The sequence below is a fragment of the Podarcis gaigeae genome, assembly GCF_964106915.1.
Source record: "Podarcis gaigeae genome assembly, chromosome: 13".
NCBI lineage: Eukaryota > Metazoa > Chordata > Lepidosauria > Squamata > Lacertidae > Podarcis > Podarcis gaigeae.
Window position 1 is genome coordinate 2,707,452 of NC_139689.1, and position 20,827 is coordinate 2,728,278.

General features: G+C 50.8%; 1 protein-coding gene across 1 annotated transcript in view; it reads left to right on the forward strand.

The window, feature by feature from the left end:
- EPHB4 (EPH receptor B4) overlaps window positions 1–20,827 on the forward strand; it is a 52,258-nt gene that overhangs the window by 543 nt on the left and 30,888 nt on the right. The window contains exon 2 of the mRNA XM_083706604.1: window positions 1,046–1,923. Within this exon, the coding sequence (XP_083562730.1) occupies window positions 1,872–1,923 (52 nt within the window). The 5' untranslated portion in view covers window positions 1,046–1,871. The remainder of the gene's footprint in view (window positions 1–1,045; window positions 1,924–20,827) is intronic.

The following is a 20,827-nucleotide window of genomic DNA, read 5'->3' on the forward strand; positions in this document are numbered from 1 at the left end:
AGGAAAATTGTTCCTACCCCCTTTGCAAAAATTTTTTTTGGGGGGGGGACACGTTCCTTTTGTAGACATACTACCCCTCTCAAAGCTGGTGTGCGTGGAGTCTGCAAATATTTAGGGGAGAAGTGCAAGTGTTTTGGGGGTGGGGGTCCTGAAAGTATTTTTGGGGGGGGGGTCTGTTTTGCAAATATTTCAGAGAGAAACCTTTGCAATGTTGGAGGAGGGTTCTGCTTTTACAAATATTCAGGGGGGGTCTGTTTTGCAAATATTCCGGAGAGAAACCTTTGCAGTGTTGGGGGGGGTCTGCTTTTGCAAAAAATCAGGGGGGGGGTCTGTTTTGCAAATATTCCAGAGAGAAACCTTTGCAATGCTGGGGGGGGGGGGTTCTGTTTTGCAAATATTCCAGAGAGAAACCTTTGCAATGTTGGGGGGGGGGGTGGTCTGTTTTTGCAAATATTCCGGAGAGAAACCTTTGCAATATTGGAGGGGCGTTCTGCTTTTGCAAATATTCAGGGGGGGTTCAGTTTTGCAAATATTTAGGAGATAACTCTTTGCAAGTCTTTTTTGGGGGGAGGGGTCCTCCCTTTGCAAACATTTCAGGGAGAATCCTTCGCTGTGCAGTTTTTTCCGGGGGGGGGGGCGAGTTTGCTATCCTGCCTTTGCAAATATTTTTCCAGGCGAGCCCCCCCCCCCCCCCCCACTTTTCCCTGCTTTGGGGAGAAGGCAGAAATCCTTTTACAACCTTTGGGAAGGCCTGGAAAAAGTCTCCTGGATTGCTGAGCAAAGTCCCCCACCCGTGTGTGTGTGTGTGTGTGTGTGTGTTTTTGGGGGGGGGGTAAAGAGAGTTGAAGAGCCTCCAATTTATTCCGGCAAAGTATTTGCATCACGGTTTCTTTTCCTGTGCAAATCTGCGTGAGAATTCCCTTTCCCACAATTTTTGGGGGGAAATTGTGTGTTGTTGTTTTTTTTGTGGGGTGGGGGAAAGAGTCCAGACCTGCACAGAAGCTGGTAAAAAAAGAGTGACACTACTTTTTTTTTTTTTTAACAGATTCCTAACCCGGATCCACTTATCCCGCCCCCTCCCGCCTCTGCCCCCCCCTCCAAAGTCTCCTGGCTCTCACCCAACCCAGCATAGACTTTTTCTGATCCGCACCACAACTGGCAGCTTCTTCCAGAGTCTCCGGCGCTGCAGTTTAAGGGGTTCCTTTGTCCTTCGCTTGGGATTTTTCTGCTATTCCGGACTTTCTGGTTTGGAAGAGCAACGCTGCTCCCATCGTGGATTTCATTTTTGGGAAACATTGGAGTCTTTGTCCTGGGACAGACCTGGTGGTTTCCCCCTTAAAAGTATTGCGTGCCCAGTCTTCCCCGAACAATCGCAACGCCCGAAAAGTTGCAAGGATCCCTATTGTTGCAAAAAAGGTCTTTTTTTTTTTTAGGGGGTGCAATCCATCTTTCCTGCCTCGGTTTCAGGGGTCCCGCGCCCCGCAAAAAAGCGACACATCGCATTGTCTCGGCCGAAAAATCACCTTGCGGAGAGGAAAGCCAGACAGAGCTGCGAAAGTTTGTTCAAGGCAGGAGTTTGCCGAACAATTTTTTAAATTTTGCATTTCTGGGTGCTTTGTGTTGTTGGGAATTTTTATTTTATCTCTGTCGGCGCATATATTCCGCAACAGGATTTAATTTTTCTGGGTGTGCGTCGCGAGGAATCTAGAGGCGCCTCAACCATGTTTGGAATCACTGTTTCATGACCCCCCTGAACTGGGTTTCTGGGATCTGATTTCTTCCTCCACAGGGATCTTTTCTGGCGGCTGTGGATCCCGAGATTCCCTCCTCCTCCTCCTCCTGCTGGGACTCATTCTGGCTTTCCTGGAGCGATGGCTGGCTGGCTTCTCTGCTTCTGGATCCCCTTCGCCCTGGCTGCGGAAGGTGAGGTACCACATGGGATCTGGGTTCCGATCCAGACCCCAAAACCTGCCACACTCACACACAGAAGTGGAGCGAAATCTCCCAACTTGGGAATCAGCAGGACTCCTGGGTCCCTTTTTGGGGGGGGGGGGGAAGTGCAACTGTTGTTGATAAGTGCATTTGGGGATATTGTGCCAGGATTCTGGGTTTCCCAGAAGTTGAGCTGGAGCCCCGGACTCCTGGGTCCTCTCCCCGCTAACAGGGAGATTTTGGGTTTTGCGGATTTTTCCTTCTCTCTGATGTTTCCCCTTCTGCCCCCCCCCCCCATTCCTTTTCCCTCCTCGAGGCCTGATCTATTTTTGAAGCGCGCGTTCAAAGTGTTTTTTAAAGTCATCGATCTTTGGTAATGAGCCTCTGCGAAGCGATAGATTTTTCTTTCCTCCCCCCCCCCCCGGTATCGGCGCTTCCTTCTGCGCTCTCTTGCCCCCCCAGGAAAAAAAGGACAACGATTTGCAATAGGCTTTCATCTCTCCAAATTCCGATCCTCTCCCTCGCCCATCAATCTTCGCTGCCTGTCGTGTCCCCCCCACCCCAGTCGTCCCAAAGGACTTGGGGTGGGTCTTTCCTTCCCATTGTTGTAAAATAAAGTGCTTTTTCCCCCTCTTCCCGGGGTTGGGGGGGGGATTTGGGCTTGGTGGGCTGCTGTGGAGCGAAGGATTCTGGGAGTCCGGACACCTGAGCTCCCCTGAGTGGAGAAGGGAGGGGCCTGGGGGCAGGTGAAGGCCGTGGCCCTGGGGCGTTGGGGGGGGGGAGTTTGCAGGACTCCTGGGTTCCCTGGAAGGAGGGGGGGAGAAATGAGGGGGCAGCTCAGCGTCTTGGACCGATAGAAGCTGAGAATCAAGAGTCCTTGGGCAGATTGTCGAGGGTCAGGCTGGATGACCCTCAGGTGTCCCCTTACAACTCTGCAATTCCATAGCAAGAAAGTATGTAAGGACTCCTGGGTCCTCTTGGAAACGGTGGGGAGGAAGTGGTGTTACTGGGCTGGAGCCCAGAGGAAGGCAAGTAGCTGGAATCCTGAGTTAATTGGGGGATTTAGAATTGGCGAGTTGGAAGGGACCCCCAACGGTCATCCAGACTGACCCGCTGCAGGGCAGGAATCGCATCCCTAGCAGGCAGCCCTCTGCTTATATCCATTTCTTAAGGAAGGAGAGCCGCCAGCTCCCGAGGGAGTCCGTTCCACCGACAAAACAGCTCTCGCTTTCCGCCAGCATTGTGTTAGTCTGCAGAGGAGGAGCATCGCCTAGTGGGTGCAGCAGCTTCCGCCAACTGGGTGCTGAACGTTTGACGGGCAAGGCCAGGGTGGCAGGACTGCAGAAGGGGCTGTTGAGGTGGGAAGTAAAGTGCAGAAAAGTTTCCACCTTGACGTGTTAGAAAAGTTTGAGCGCTTTGCCTGGGTCTCAGCGGCTTCGTTTTAAGGAAAAAGCCATGGCTTAGTGCTGAAGCGGTTGCTGGGAGTGCAGAAGGTTCCTGGTCCAGTCACCAGTGTCATCTCCAGGCTGGGAGAGGTAAATGCCCAAATACCTCTTTAAAAAAACACACACAATTGCTGCTGAGCCAGGGGATAGGTTCTTGCTGAGCAGCAGGACAGCTGCCTTGAGTGCAGAAGGCCTGAGAATCTCTCCTTTTTTGAAACAGTGGGCAGCAGCTGCCGGCCAGTGTGGACAGTTCTAAGCTAAACTGCAGGGAGAGATGGCGGCTGGGTGGCAGAGCGGCTGCCTGGCATGCAGAACGCTTGAGGTTCAGCCTCCCTCTGCCAGGCAGACTTGAATTTTATTATTACGGTCACAGAATAGGCATCCTGAACTACATGGACCACCAGAACGGAACCCGAGGGACCCAGGAATCTTGCCATCTCTTGCCAGCCCAGAACCCAGGAGTCCTGCGCCCCCCTGGTTCCCCAAAGGGCCAAGACCCCCCCCCCCGTAATCTGAACACCCAGATCCCGAATCTCCTTCTACTTCCTGCTCACCCCCCCCCCAGATTTCCCCTTCATTTCCCCCATTTCTCTCCCTTCCAGAAAAGCTAAAACCTCATTGAAAAGGGATTAAAATCCAGGCCAAAGTGGGGGGAAAACCCTTCGTAGCTTTCAGCCCCAAACAACCCCAAGCCAAGAGAAAGCAAGGAATTTTATTTGGGGGGGGGGTTACATTTGAAGCACGGTCCCTTTCTGCAAAAAACACCCCCCCCCTTTTTTCTTAAGAAGCTCAGAAAGGAACCATCTTTTTCCCACCCACCCCAGGTCTGTAAAATCTCTTTTTTCTGTCTTATTTCACCCCCCCCCCCAAAAAAAATCGCCCCCCACCCCACTTTTCTTCCACTATCTCTGCCTCCGTCCCTGATCTCCTCCTCGGAGGTCAGGTATGTCCCAAAGCTGTGAAGGGGCAGCGGAGCGTGTAACGCATTAATTGAATCCTCTATTGTGGCTCCGAAAACCCCCCCCCATCCTTTTGCAATCCACCAAAATGGGATTTGGGGGGGGGGTCCGCGATGCTCGCCGCTCCTTGTCTCAAAAGCTTGCAAGGGGGGGGGGGTTGTGAAAGTAAGAAGAAGAGCACGGCTTTCTGGAGCAGGCATCTGGGCATGGTTGTAGCAATGTAGAGATGGAAAGGGACCCCCAAAGGTCATCCAGACCAACCCCGAATCGGTGCAGAAGAAAACCCTGACAGGTTTTCTCTGTTAAAAAATCTCTGGCGAAGGAGAACACCCGACACGTGTTCTTGCCGCGGGCAGCGGGGTGCCATTATGGGAAAACCCGCCGCGATCAGGATTCGAACGCAAGGCCAACACCCCTGCGGCTTCCAGCAACTGGTATTCAGATGCATTGCTGACTCTTGACTGGGGAGGGCACAGAATAGCCCCCCGTTGTCCTCGCCTCCTTTGTGAATTTGCCCAAGTTGTTGGCTCCTGTGGCAGGGAGTTCCGCCGTTTAACTACGAAGCATGAAGAATACGAGGGTCAGGACAATGGCCCGTCCGGCCCAGCTTCCTGTTCTTGCAGTGGCCGGCCAGATAACTCATTGTGGGGCACCAGGAAGCGGGATCCGAGTGCAAGAGCCGCTCTCCAGCAGCTGGGGTTCAGAACCATCGCTGCCTCTGACCGTGGGCTCCTGAGGTCATCCAGACCAACCCCCTGCAATGCAGGAATAGCAGCTGTCTAGATCACCACGTTCCACACTGGTTGACGGAGGCTTTCCAGGATTTCGGACCAGGATTAAGCGATAAGGGATGCGGGTGGCGCTGTGGGTTAAACCACAGAGCCTAGGACTTGCGGATCAGAAGGTCGGTGGTTCGAATCCCCGCAATGACCGGGTGAGCTCCCGTTGCTCGGTCCCTGCTCCTGCCAACCTAGCAGTTCGAAAGCACATCAAGTGCAAGTAGATAAATAGGTACCACTCCGGCGGGAACGTAAACGGCGTTTCCATGCGCTGCTCTGGTTCGCCAGAAGCGGCTTAGTCCCGCTGGCCACATGACCCGGAAGCTGTACGCCGGCTCCCTCGGCCAGTAAAGCGAGATGAGTGCCGCAACCCCAGAGTCGGCCACGACTGGACCTAATGGTCAGGGGTCCCTTTACCTTTATGTGCTCGGAATCTCCAGCGGGGCTTGCGTTCGAATCCTGTTTGCGGGTTTCTCTGGTTGTTGGACGGGACGGGCCGCTGGCCTGATCATCAGCCGGGCTTAAATTATGTCCGCCCTTCCCAAACCTTTGAGGCATGCAGCAGCCATCAGTCTCTTCTTGCCTGCTTAACCTCCGTGCTTCTGCATGTCCTGGCGAAACCAACCACTGCATGTCAGTGCAGACTATTGGGTCACTTGAGTCTAGAGCCGTCCACTTTTTTTGAGGTTAGACTTCGGACCAGGACTTTTCCTGCTCGGTCGAGCTGAGATTACCCTATTCACCTTGGGAGACTTCTGCATGAAAAGCACGGGGCCTGGCTGCTGACCGATGGACTCGGGGGTCAGGGAGCGCCTGCTTGGCATGTAGAATGCCCCGGGTTCAGCCCGTGATGGCGTCGGTTCATTCCGAACAATGTGGACTAGAACCTTGCTTTGTTTTAAAGTGGGTTTGGACGTAGCTCAGCGGGTAGAACAGGTGCTTGGCATGCAGAACGCCCCAGGTTGGCATCACCAGGTAGGTAACCCCCTGCCCCAAACCCCGGGGAGAGATGCTGTTAGCATTTCATTGCATTTATTTAAAACATTTACAAAACACTCAGTATTTGAAGCTTCTCTAACTGGTGCACAGCTGCTTTGAAGAGTTTGCAAAACCAATAAAAGAACAAGTTGGAAGGGACCCAGCGGTCATCTAGTCCAACCCGCTGCAATGCAGGAATATTTTGCCCAATGTGGGGGCTCGAACCCGCAAGCCTGAGATTCAAAGGCCATAATAGAGGTATAGCGATCAGCTAGACTGAACGGAAGCTTTCTGGGTACCGGGAGGCGGGATTCGAACCCGTGGCTCGTGGGTAGAAGCTCAGCTAGACTGAATGGAAGCTTTCTGGGTACCAGGAGGCGGGATTCGAACCCGTGGCTCGCGGGTAGAAGCTCAGCTAGACTGAATGGAAGCTTTCTGGGTACTGGGAGGCAGGATTCGAACCCGTGGCTCGCGGGTAGAAGCTCAGCTAGACTGAATGGAAGCTTTCTGGGTACCGGGAGGTGGGATTTGAACCCGCGGCTCGCGGGCAGAAGCTGAGAAAAATTCCCGCCGGAGACCCGACGTGTGACTGGTCCCCCACATTCGCACACCGTGGCTGAGTTTGGGATGGGTGTCTGCGATTCGAACTCAGGTCTCTCCCAGGTCTTGGCCCAACTCTGCAGGGGAAAGAGTCCTAGGTCTCTGTCCTGCGTGGGGGTGAGAAACTAGGTTTCTCTCTCTCTCGCCAGGCGCGGTGCCAGCGCCCGGGTCGTGTGGGGCGGCGAGAAATCCGCGGCGCTGCCTCCACATCCCGGGACGGGGATTGGCGGGCACACCTCTGACCGCAGAGAGGCGGAGGCGGGTTCTAATCTCAGCGCCTGGCTCAGCCATCAAAGGCACAGACTCCCCTGCCTTGCATCTGCCCGGGCCTGCATTTCTGCTATCAAAGGAGGCGAGATCGAGATCCGCCCCACGGTTGCAAGCAGAGGCTCCCTCCCTGCCCCATTAGCAAAGAGCAGGCGTATTTTCCCGTGTATGAGACGCCCCCACGTATAAGACCCCTATTCTTTTGAGCCCAAAATTAAGAAATAAATAATTGCAACATGTAAGAGGACCCTATTTTTTCTGAGCCCCAAATTAAGAAATAAATAATTGCAACACTCTGTGTGTAAGACGACCCCTAATTTTTTTTTTGGAGCCCCAAATGAAGAAATAAATAATTGCAACACTCTGTGTGTAAGACGACCCCCCAATTTTAAACTTACAAAATTTGGGGGGAAATATAGCCTTATACATGGGGGGGGGGGGAAACGGTATTTTGTGGGGAGGGGGTGCTGGGGGGCAGGCAGGCGCCGAAACAGGGCTTTGATGTTGGCGCGGAAGCGCAAAGTGAAAAAGTGGGGCGGCTTCGGAAGTGGGGAGCATAAGAAGGGGGGGTCATCCAGTTGGGAGGGGGACCCCCAGAAATCATCTAGACCAACCCCGAGGAATGCAGGAATCTCAACTAAAGCATCCAAGATGGGGTGCGGGGCGAAAAACCTGGGGATCTGGGTAGACTGTGTCTGAACCTGGAAGAGCTAGGATCTTGTTCCCACAGTGTCTGAACAGATGCCCCAAGGAGGATTCGAACACAAGACCAGCACTCTGAGGTTTCCAGAAACTGGGGTTCGGAATCGCCGCTGCCTCTGACCGTGGAGGAAAAGCATAGCCGTAATGCAGGCACCCCCAAACTTGGCCCTCCAGATGTTTTGGGACTACAACTCCCATCATCCCAGCGGTCAAGGATAATGGGAATTGTAGTCCCAAAACATCTGGGGGGCCGAATTTGGGGTTGCAGCTGCAGAACCCTCGGCGGATAAAAGCGCTTGCTGCTTTGGCTTGGCAGGGCACACACCGGTTAAGAATAAAAAAACCAAGCACTGCCGGTTATCATTGCGCCGTTGCACCAAAACCGCATTTTGGAACACTAGGCTTCTGGGCGCCTTGCATCAGAACGGATGTGGAAAAGTTGCAAAAAGGTTCAAAACCAGAGTAAGGGGAGGGAGCGAGAAGACTGCTTTTTCCAGAAATGTTGCAGCTTTGGGACGTTTGGAAAAAAGGTGAGGAGGGGGTGAGATGAGAGCAGTTCCTAAAATGATGCGCCGTCTGGAGAAAGCGGATTGAATAATAATAATAATAATAATAATAATAATAATAATAATTTTATTTATACCCTGCCGTCCCCAGGGACAGCTAACACCAGATATAAAACAATTGATTGAAATACAACTTATTTTTTTATAGGATATTTATTAGGATTTTTTAAAGTATTACAATAAAAATGAAAAAAAAAATACAAAATAAAAATAGTTAAAAACACACAGATTTTCCATTGCTAGTTTTCCTTTAGCTTATTTCCCGGACCTCCTCATGCCTCCCTTTTTTGTATTCCACTTCAAATTGTTGGTTCAGCAAATCCTTACCATTAGATTTTTACCTGTTTATAACCCTTTTTTCATATTCTCTTAAAGCATTACAGCTGGAAACCACTTAATTTCTATCCAACATCATTCTAACATTCATTAATTTTACAATATTTCTGTAGATAGTCTTTAAATTTCTTCCGATCTTCTTCCACCGACTCTTCTCCCTGGTCTCGGATTCTGCCAGTCATTTCTGCCAATCCCATATAGTCCATCTGATTGAAATACAACTTAAAAAACAAGATTAAAATGCAGCCTGCTTTCAGTAGGAACTCAAATCGAAAACTTTTTTGGGGAGGAAAACGTCAAGTCTTCAGCAAGGCTAACTATCCAAGATTGAAGAAAGTCTTTCTCTCTCGTAAGACCGGAAAGCTGAGTGTTGCAAGATTCAGAACGGATCAACGAAAGTTCCTTCTTGCAGCGCAGAATTGGGACTTGGGTGCAAAACACGGTCCCTTTTCCTTTCCTCGCTTCCTGTCCGCCCCAGGACAGGTGGACGGATCCAGGAACTGGAACTTCCCAAGCCAAACTCAACTGGAGAATTCACGTTGTGCAAGATCTTGCGGCGTGCGACCAAAAGGATCGCACCCTCTGCCTCTGGGGAGCCCGTGAGCCCTTCGCTCTCTCCTGCTAACTCCCCGAACACAGCTATGCACCGTTAAACTGCGGAACTCCTTGCCACAGGAAGGAAGCGGCGGCCGCCGAACCGGACATCTTTAAAAGAGGATTGATTTGGAAAACCATTAAAAGTGCATGGAAATTCAACCAGGTGGAAGCGAGGAAGTCAATTAACAATGTTAATAAGTGTCATTTGAATAAGGTTATGATCCATGTTTATTTCTTTGTTTTGTTTATAATGTTGTGAAAATCAGATTTAAAAATTATATAAAAATAAAAGAGGATTGGGCAGGTGGATGGCTCCGAGGTCGGAGGCGGCGATGGTGCCGAATCGCAGTTCCCGCGAACCGGAGGAAGGGGGAAGAGCGGGTCTTGTGTTCGAATCCTGATTCACGGACACCACTGCGGGGACAGGATACTGGCCTCATCCTGCAGGGCTACGATTCCAAGGCAGGCAGGGCGAGGGCGGAGGTTCCCTGCGTTGTGTCTTGCAAAATGGGGGGCGGTGAGATAATTGGGGGTTTTTGGGGGGTGGGAGGCCTGGCCTTGGCACAGAAGCCAAGCGAAGCTTTTGTTGTGGGTTCAATTGTGATGTTACACCCTGCCTTTTCCAGACCTGCCCAGGCCTGGGGGAGGAATGGCACAACACGCTTTTCTTTTTCCGAGGGGGGCTATTAAAAGGAGCGTTTATGGGGCGCGCAGACACCTGGGCCCCCCTCTCTCTGCCCACGGGGGCAGGACGCGGCTGTAATTAAACCATGCGAGGAGCGCATTAACGAGTGCGCTGGGAGCTGTGCCCTGGATTTAATTAATAAAAAGTCTCCACGCACGCAGGGCAGGGCGTGGCGATGGCTTCTCTCCCTTTCTCCCACCCTGCTTGCGACTCTGGAGGAGCCGGCTGCGAGCTGGACGGCCTGGTGGTTAGCGCGCCCGGTTGCAGGTTCGAATCCCCCTGCCTTGTGGCGCTTTTTTTTTAGTTTAAGGAAAAAGCAAGCGGGGGAAAACGCATGTGGCAGCTGTCGAAAGCTACTAGCCGCAATGACTACGCTCTGTCCCTCGTCTTTCACGCAGTGCGTGGTTAAGCCTGTGGAACCCCCTCCCACTGGAGGCTGCCAGTTTGGACGGCTTTGGTGGAGGATCCTGCCAAAATGGGTGTCTGGTTGGCAGCCCCTGTAAGAATAGGATGCTGGACCTGATGGGCCATGGGCCTGATCCTGCAGCCAGGCTCTTCTGAGGTCCTAATGGAGCCTCCAGCTCCAGAGCCAGTCTATCTTAGATTCCTAAGTTCTAAGGGGTATTTGGCCACTGCGAGAGCAGGAGGCCGGACTTAGATGGACCTTCTTGGACCTGATCCTGCACGCTCTACTTTTGCACTAGGCTGCGATACTCCCGAGTCAGGCCAGCGGTACATCGCGGTCCCTGGCGCCTGGTGTCTCTGGTCTACAGCTGGCAAATAATTTCATTTCAAGGTTTGAACCGTATCTGCGAATAAAGACAAAATGGAAAATATACAATAGTGCTTTTTAAAAACACACAGGGAAAAGGATTATTTTAAGTTGTTGTTGTTTAGTTGTTTAGTCGTGTCTGCCTCTTCGTGACCCCCTGGACCAGAGCACGCCAGGCACTCCTGTCTTCCACTGCCTCCCGCAGTTTGGTCAAACTCATGCTGGTCCCTTCGAGAAGACTGTCCCACCATCTCGTCCTCCATCGTCCCCTTCTTCTTGTGCCCTCCATCTTTCCCAACATCAGGGTCTTTTCCAGGGAGTCTTCTCTTCTCATGAGGTGGCCAAAGTCTTGGAGCCTCAGCTTCAGGATCTGTCCTTCCAGTGAGCACTCAGGGCTGATTTCCTTCAGAATGGAGAGGTTTGATCTTGTTGCAGTCCATGGGACTCTCAAGAGTCTCCTCCAGCACCAGAATTCAAAAGCATCCATTCTTCAGCGATCAGCCTTCTTGATGGTCCAGCTCTCACTTCCATACATCACTACTAGGAAAACCAGAGCTTTAACTATAAGGACCTCTGTTGGCAAGGTGATGTCTCTGCTTTTTAAGATGCTGTCTAGGTTTGCCATCGCCTTTCTCCCAAGGAGCAGGCGTCTTTTAATTTCGTGACTGCTGTCACCATCTGCAGTGATCATGGAGCCCCAGAAAGTAAAATCTCTCACTGCCTCCATTTCTTCCCCTTCTATTTGCCAGGAGGTGATGGGACCAGTGGCCACGATCTTCCTTTTTTTCATGTTGAGCTTCAAACCATATTTTGCTTTCTTTTCTGCGAATTCTTGAAAAATCAAGCAACTTCGCCTTATCGTGGTTTATGTTTATCATTGCTAAACCGTTTAGGCATTCTTGAGCCGTTGTCGATCGAAAGAAAGACTTAATTCGTTTTATTATATCGAAACTTCTCTTGTTGGAGGCTGCTGTAGCTGGTAATGATTAAAAAAATGCGTAATACAGTTAGAAGATTTGGAAAAATGTTTTCCAAATTCGAGTTTTGCTGGCCAGGACCGGAGGGAGTTGGGACTTGCAACCGCGGATGGAAAGCCCCAGACAGCTAGCCTACACTGGCTGGCAGCAGCACCCTGCCGTTGGCGGGATTTGCACCTGGGACCCTTCTACATTCCAAGCAGGTGCTCTTACCCAACTGAGCAACGGCCGGCCCTCTTGCCTTCCGATTAAGTTGGCGCTTTGGTTTTAGGGGGGAAGGAGGACGGCTGTGCGAAAGGCAGTTCGGTGCAGTGAGTGTTGGAGGACTCAGGCCTGGGAGAGACTGGAATTCGAACTCGCCACCCGGCTGCCCTGAAGCCCGCCGGGCGTGACCTTAGGGGCTCGTCTCAGCTCCTTGCAGGGCTCTTGTTGTTGGGGTTAGGTGAGGACTGAGGAGAGAACCACGTAGATTCCCTTTTGATCTGCCTGGAGGGGGTTGGAAAGCACATAAATATGCAATAATGAAATATAAGTATTCAAAGACCAGGCTGCCTGCACACCAGCCGTTCAACCTGCTGAAACCTGCATAGAAAATCTGGGCCCCATTTGCTTTCCGGGGAACCCAGGAGTCCTGGCACGTGTGAGTCGTCCCCCGCCCCCCGGCCCGTTCTTTTCTAAATCCTCGTTTGGGGGGGCGGCCTTTGTATAGTCACATCCTTGCACATCTGGGACGGATTTAGGCAGGAATGAGTGTGGGCTGATGGGTGGGTGGGGGGTGTTTGGCAGGGGGCGGGCTGCAACGAAGCCGCTCAGAATCGGGGAGGGGGTGTCTGCTATGGGGTGGTGGCCGTGTGTGGCGTGCAAAGTCCGTTGCACGGGGAGATTTACGGAAACTTTCCACTGCCGCATCTGTCGGCGCGTTGCTAGCAGTGTTTAAAAACAGCCCTGGCTCCCCCAGAAAAATCCTTTGCCGTAGCTTTTGTGTCGGGGCGCAAAGGGAACCCCAAAGGTCATCCAGCCCAACCCGCTGTAATGCAGAAAGCGCTGGTGCAGCCTTTGTCTTACAGCGCTACCTCTCTTTCAAATCGGAACCAGTGAAGGCGGTGAAGGTCCTGTGTGAGTGTCTGGAGGCGGTTGGAGGATGGATGGTGGCTAATGGATTGAGGTTGAATCCTGACAAGACTGAAGTACTGTTTTGGGGGGACAGGAGGCGGGCAGGTGTGGAGGACTCCCTGGTCCAGAATGGGGCAACTGTGCCCCCGAAGGACCAGGTGCGCAGCTTGGGAGTCATTCTGGACTCACAGCTGTCCATGGAGGCGCAGGTCAGTTCTGTGTCCAGGGCAGCTGCCTGCCAGCTCCATCTCGTATGCAGGATGAGACCCTCCCTGCCCGCTGTCTGTCTCGCCAGAGTAGCGCATACTCGGGTTATCTCTCGCTTGGACTACTGCCATGCGCTCTACGTGGGGCTACCTTTGAAGGTGACCCAGAAACTTCAATTAATCCAGAATGCGGCAGCTGGACTGGGGACTGGGAATGGCCGCCGAGACCATATAACACTGGTCCTGAAAAACCTTCATTGGCTCCCAGGACGTTTCCGAGCACAATTCAAAGTGCTGGTGCTGACATTGAAAGCCCTAAACGGCCTCAAAGGCCCAGTAGACCTGAAGGAGCATCTCCACCCCCATCGTCCAGCCCAGACACTGAGGTCCAGCTCCGAGGGCCTTCTGGCGGTTCCCTCACTGCAAGAAGCCAAGTTACAGGGAACCAGGCAGAGGGCCTTCTCGGTGGTGGCACCCACCCTGTGGAACGCCCTCCCTTCAGACGTCAAGGAAATAAACAGCTATCTGACCTTTAGAAGACATCTGAAGGCAGCCCTGTTTAGGGAAGTTTTTAATGTTTGATGCATTACTGTATTTTAATATTGTGTTGGAAGCCGCCCAGAGTGGCTGGGGAAGCCCAGCCAGATGGGCGGGGTATAAATAATAATAAATTATTATTATTATTATTATTATTATTATTATTATTATTATTATTATTACAGGTCTACTAAGCAGTCTTTATTTCCCATCGGAAGCGGGCTTTCCTGATCCAGACCCTCTGTGCCCTATCTAGCTCAGTAATGTCTGCTCGGACTGGCAGCAGTGGGTCGTTTCCCCCCCCCCCAGCCCGGTCGAAACCCTCCCCTCGCAACCCGCAGACGCCGCCAGGGATTTAACCCCCCCCCTCAGCCCTTCTGCACTCAAGGCAGGTGCTCTTGCCCCTGAGCTGAGGCCAGACCCATAAAACAAACCAGGTTCCTAGACCTCATGACGCTGGTTTTGAAAGGGCCTTCTGCATGCCAAACAGGTGTCCCGCCGCCGCCTTACGCCAAATATGTCGGGTGCCCGGAGTGTGGAAACACCCCCAGACACCCATCTCTCGCCTCCGCCCTCCTAATGATTTTCCACTTGGCCCCCGTCCCGCTCGCCTCGGCCCCTGGGGCGTCGCAACTCGGAGGCGCCCTGTAATTACCCAGAGTTCCCTGCTGGCACCCACCCTTATTTGCTTATCTCGTGGGTGGGGGCGAGAAAGTCAGCGATTGCGGGGGGGGGGCAGTTAAAACAGGAAGGAAGGAGGAAAATCTTCCTTTTGTTTTCAATTTCCTCTGTATCTAGTCCTGGTCTGTCAAATTGGGAGGGGGTGGGGACAAGAGGAGCAGGGGACGGCTGGGTTTTTTGGGTGGGGTTTATTTTTTTTGTGGGGGTGTAATTTGCATCTTCTCGAACTCTGAGCCCTCCGGGAAGGGGGGGCAGGCTGGAGAGTTTCTGGCAGGTGGGGAGGAATTGGCTAAGCCGGAGGGGAGGGCGAGGAAGGAAATGGAGATTCGGGGGGGGGGGGGCAGACGGTGTAATGTCAGGACCTGAGGGCTCCTGGTGGAGACAGAATGGCTCCCAGAGAGGGGAAAAACAAAACCAGCTAGCTAGATCCATAGAGTCGGAAGGGGGACCCCAAAGGTCCTCCAGCTGAACCCCCTCTGCAACACAGGAATCTCAGATTTAAACAATATCAGTCACCTGTACATTTAGGATTCTCAGAATCCCTTGAGCATCCCTTTTTTATTCAACTTATCATCCCCCCCCCCCAGTTTGTTGTCTCTATTATTAATTTCTCCAATATATTTTGTCCTTTACAAGTATTACTCCAATCCTTTTACAGCTAAAAGACTATAAATTCCCCCCCCATTCTTTCGTAAATTTCTTCTCGTCCCGATCTCTCATTCTCCCGGTCAGTTTCGCCATTTCGGCATAGACCATCGTCTTCATCAGTTGTTCTTCTCTGGTTGGAACCTTATTTTCTTTCCATCTCTGGGCCAGTAATATTCTTGCTGCTGTCTACATAAATAATCTTTTCTGCTCTTTCGGAATCTCTGGGCCTCAAAAAACCTAACAAAAAAAGCCTCTGGTTTTTCACAAATGTTATTTTAAACATTTTTTTTCCAACTCGTTATATATCTGCTTTTGATACCTTGCACGTCCGACACAGAACGTGCCCATTGGAAAAATTTTCCAGTCTCCTTTCTCGCAGCTTGAATCCGTTGGTTCAGCAGAAAACAAGCTAATTAAGCAATTGTTGTTGTTGTTTTTTTTAAAAAAATGCAGTTTGTTGGTTTTGTGGCATTTTGGCAACCCCCCTGCAAGGAAGACCCCCTCTTCGTTTCCGCTTTCTTTCCCCTTTTTGGGAAAACTGGGAACAGGGAAGTGGAATGGCCAAAGCCTGTGTAGCAGGTCAGTGGCAAAACGACAACAACCAGGACTTGAACCCAGGACCTTTGGACAGGAGGGATGTTTATTTTATTTGGACTTAAACTTAGGGATAGCCAATGAAGCTGAGCATTGGAAAATTCAGGGCGGATAAAAGGGAAGCACATAGTTAACCTATGGAACTCCTTGCTTCAGGATGGCCTAGAAGGCTTTAGACTAGCTTTGGACGAATTTGCAGAGAAGGATATCAGTGGCTCCTAGCCAGCAATGCTGGATATCAGTTGCCAGACAAAACAAGAGGGGAGTGTGTTGCTTTTGTACTCCCTGGTCCAGAATGGGGCAACTGTGGCCCCGAAGGACCAGGTGCGCAGCCTAGGAGTCATTTTGGACTCACTGCTGTCCATGGAGGCGCAGGTCAGTTCTGTGTCCAGGGCAGCTGTCTACCAGCTCCATCTGGTACGCAGGATGAGACCCTATCTGCCTGCAGAATGTCTTGCCAGAGTGGTGCATGCTCTGGTTATCAACCGCTTGGACTACTGCCATGCGCTCTACGTGGGGCTACCTTTGAAGGTGATTCGGAAACCGCAATTAATCCAGAATGCGGCAGCTAGACTGGTGACTGGGAGTGGCCGTCGAGACCACATAACACCGGTCCTGAAAGACCTACATTGGCTCCCAGGATGTTTCGAGCACAATTAGAAGCATTGGTAAAGGTAAAGGGACCCCTGGGTCCAGTCGCAAACGACTCTGGGGTTGCGACGCTCATCTCGCTTTACTGGCCGAGGGAGCCGGCGTACAGCTTCCGGGTCATGTGGCCAGCAGGACTAAGCCGCTTCTGGCGAACCAGAGCAGCGCACGGAAACGCCGTTTACCTTCCCACCGGAGTGGTACCTATTTATCTACTTGCACTTTGACGGGCTTTTGAACTGCTAGGTGGGCAGGAGCAGGGACTGAGCAACGGGAGCTCACTCCGTCACGGGGATTCAAACCGGCGACCTTCTGATCGGCAAGTCCTAGGCTCTGTGGTTTAGACCATAGCGCTTGCTGACCTCAAAGGCCCAGTATCCCCGAAGGAGCATCTCCACCCCCATCATTCTTCCCGTACACTGAGGTCCAGCTCCAAGGGCCTTCTGGCAGTTCCCTCCCTGTGAGAAGTGAGGTTACAGGGAACCAGGCAGAGGGCCTTCTCGGTAGTGGCGCCTGCCCTGTGGAACTCCCTCCCACCAGATGTCAAGTCAATAAACAACTATCCGACTTTTAGAAGACATCTGAAGGCAGCCCTGTTTGGGAAAGCTTTTAATCTTTGATGCATTATTGTATTTTAGTGTTTTGTTGGAGGCCGCCCAGAGTGGCTGGGGAAGCCTAGCCAGATGGGCGGGGTATAAATAATAAATTATTATTATTATTAGTAGTAGTAGTATTCGGATCCTACTTTCTGGGTTTCCCATTGTGGTGTCCAGTTGGCCAGGATGCTGGCCTAGATGGGGACCTGATCCAGCAAGCCCTTCTTGCATTCGCAAAATCCTTTCCCATCTTGACTCCCATGGTCCTCTGCTCAAGTTGTGCATTTGAGACCCCCCCTCCCCTTCCAACATGGGGGCGAAAGGGTGGGCAGGGGGCTTGCTCAAACAAAGGGCCCTTTTGTTTTCTCGGGAGACCTTGGCAGAGGCTGAGAGCCGTCTTCAGGTATCCATCCCTTTGCCACCATGCACCAATAATTTTTTTTGTGAGGTGGGGGATACAAACACCCCCACCCCCCCACACCCTGGTTTGCATTGAGGGGAGCTGGGGGGGCGTTGTTAAGAAGATAAGAAGCTTTAACCAGATCAGGTCCCTGGACCACCTAGTCCAGCATCCTGCCCTCAAAGTGGCCGACCAGCTGCCCTAAAATCCGCAACAGGATTCGAACCCAAGACCCTCCCTCCCCTCCTGCAGTTTTCGGCATCCGGTCGCCTTGCTGCCTCCAATTGCTCAGGACATAGTATAGCCATCCTGGATAGTAGATGTGGACAGCCCTCTCCTTAATGAATTTGCTCGGTCCTCTTTTTGGAAGTCGCCGCCTCAAGTGGGAGGGAGTTCCGCAGGCTAACTGTGTGCTTCATTTTGCACAACTGAAGCGGAAGTGGGGGGACTCTCGTGCAACAGAGTTGCGTCCCCCTCGGGAAAAGGAAAACCCTCTTCTGAAGCCGCCCGGTTCTTCTTGTGGGAGGGAGTTTCGCAGTTTAACAGCGCGTCAGAGAAGGGCTTTTTAAAATAAAAAAATCCAGAAAGTGGATAAAGGGGGACGGGGAGGCGTCAGATGCAGATGATGTAAGGGGGGGCACGTGTGTCGGTGAAATGGTGGGAGTTGTCTTCCTAGCCCTGGGCGGTGGCGGCAGCCACAGTGGCTGCTTAGGGAAATGACGCGAGTCCGGCTTTTTATAAATATGCCGCCACTGAGTGACCACCTTTGACCCTTTGGGAGTCAGCGCCGTTCCCAGAACCTCGTGCAATTGTGCGAGGGGAGAGGGAACGGGAATTGGCTCAGCATTTTTTTTTCTTTTTGGTCTGTGTGAAAAAACAAGAGCAGGGGTTTTGTGGGTGTGGATTTCAGCCCGGATTTCAGGACCACCTGCCTGGCAAGGTGGATAGATAGATAGATAGATAGATAGATAGATAGATAGATAGATAGATATTTAGATAGATAGATAGATATTTAGATAGGTAGATAGATAGATAGATAGATTGTTGTTGTTGTTTAGTTGTTTAGTCGTGTCCGCCTCTTTGTGACCCCCTGGACCAGAGCACGCCAGGCACTCCTGTCTTCCACTGCCTCCCGCGGTTTGGTCAGACTCATGCTGGTAGCTTCCAGAACACTGTCCCACCATCTCCTCCTCCGTCGTCCCCTTCTCCTTGCACCCTCCATCTTTCCCAACATCAGGGTCTTTTCCAGGGAGTCTTCTCTTCTCCTGAGGTGGGCAAAGTCTTGGAGCCTCAGCTTCAGGTCCTTCCAGTGAGCACTCAGGGCTGATTTCCTTCCGAATGGAGAGGTCTGATCTTCTTGCAGTCCATGGGACTCTCCAGAGTCTCCTCCAGCACCAGAATTCAAAAGCATCAGTTCTTCCGCGATCAGCCTTCTTTATGGTCCAGCTCTCACTTCCATACATCACTACTGGGAAAACCAGAGCTTTAACTATACTGTACGGACCTTTGTTGGCAAGGTGATGTCTCTGCTTTTTAAGAAGCTGTTTAGGTTTGTCATTGCTTTTCTCCCAAGAAGCAGGCGTCTTTTAATTTCGTGACTGCTGTCACCATCTGCAGTGATCATGGAGCCCTAGAAAGTAAAATCTCTCACTGCCTCCATTTCTTCCCCTTCTATTTGCCAGGAGGTGATGGGACCAGTGGCCATGATCTTCGGGGGGTTTTATGTTGAGCTTAAGACCATATTTTGCGCTCTCCTCTTTCACCCTCATTAAAAGGTTCTTTAATTCCTCCTCACTTTCTGCCATCAAGATTGTGTCATCTTCATAGATAGATAGATATTATATGAAGCAAATTCTTTAGGGAATTTGCACACTTCAAAAATGAATTGCACCCAACATCCGCGGCTGTCGCTCAGTGAGAAGGTACAATTTTTAAAAAGGGACCTTTGGCAGCAACAGCAGCAGAGACGGTTTCTCTGTTTTAAGATGCAATTTTGTTCTCTTCCCAATCCATGTTTTAAATGCCTATTCCACATCTGACCTCCTTTAACGAGGTTTTGTTTTGAAACGGTTTTAAGTGCTGGGGCGATGAACCCTCTGGCGCGTTTGCTAAAGCTAAGCAGGATCTGGCCCGGTTTAAAATTAGATGGGAGACCGTGTGTTGAGATCGCTGCATTGCAGGGGTTGGTCTGGATGACCCCCCGGTGTCCCTTCCAGGTGTGTGATTCTAGGAAAGAATAATACTTCGTTGTTGTTGTTAATTTTGCTGCGTTCATTGTGCACGCCCGCCTTCCTTTGCAATGCCTTGCTTTTGAACTCTTTTAAGGTAACGCATTGCGGCTTCCTCGCGAGGAGATGGGAAGGAAGCTCTGATCCGCTCCTCTTTCAGAGGACCCAGGCGTCCTGGATTCACAGATTTCCCCCCCCCCCCCAAATAAAATAATAATTCCCCATGGTCTTTCTCCTCCCATTTTTTCCAAACTCAACAGTCGGACAGGCAGATTTATAAACCGCGAGGCTTTTAACATGTCTTAAAAGACACCAAGAATAAAGAAAACACAAACCCCTGCGGGGAAAAAAACCTTCCTGACTTTTCCTCAAGCATTTCCTCAAGCAAGCAGGCGTCTGAATCGATAACATTGGAGATATCTTGGCTCACGACCTGATTCAAGAGACTCTTTTAAAGCTTTCAATTTCATTAAACGTAAAACAAGACGAACGGCGTGCGTATTCCAGCGAAAGGGAGGCAAACTCACAGGTCAGGGATACAGGGTCAGGAAACGAAAGATATCGGGAGAAACGTTAAAAGGGATATTTAGCGGTACAGATAAGAACTCAAACAGCGGATCTAGAACTCGCCTAATCAAAACCATCGCCGGATGAAATCATATTTTGGATGCAATTTGCCATCTGTGCAGATGCATTGCTAAATAAACCACAGAAAGCCGCCAGCAGCTATTATTATTAATTATTATTATTGGTTAGTAATATGATGTCTGTTGCCTGCGTTCACCAGCAAGTCCCCGGGAGGGATGCGGCAGGTTAAAATTCAGAATTAGAAACCGTTAAAAGAAATTACAGGCTTGGGAATTGGTGTGGGCCCTGAAAAATGCACAATTCTCACGTGAGGAAGGCCTTCGGAGTGAGGATGGCCGACTCCAGCGCTTGCTGGAAGCGAATATGTTTTTATATATGTTGGGGCAACTCAGATGGGCAGGGTGCGAATAATAAAATAATCACCCTCATCGTTAATGATTATAATAATTTGCACCTTGGGCAATGATTTCGATTTGTAACTCCGAACCTCAAAATGTCAACATTTCTGTCCTTGCGATTTGCCCTTTTAACAAGAAAGGCAAACTTTCCCAAAGGTTGAGATTTAAGGGATTAGATGGCTTGTTTCTTACTAAGATAGCATTTTGACCCTGAAAGCCTGTTGACCTGTAAGGGAGGGTGAGTGGGCAAAAAATCCACAAATAGGGGCAGTGCCTTTATATGAAATCTACAAGCTTCCCAGTTACACAGAACTCCTCTTATATATAATTTTTTATTAATTTTAACGTATCAACAATAGTTAAACATACTTTTACATCGTATACACATTTTTGGACTTCCACCAATCTCGTCTGAAAATTTTACAAGCTAATCCCTTAATATACTTTTTTTATTTTCCCTATTACTTTTAAATCTCACGACTAATATATCTGTTCTTTTTCAGTTTGTAACATTTCGTAAGTTTCTCCTTACAAAACTTATTGTAGTCCTACTAGCGTATAATTCGTATACTTCTTCTGTGAATCTCTGGTCCCG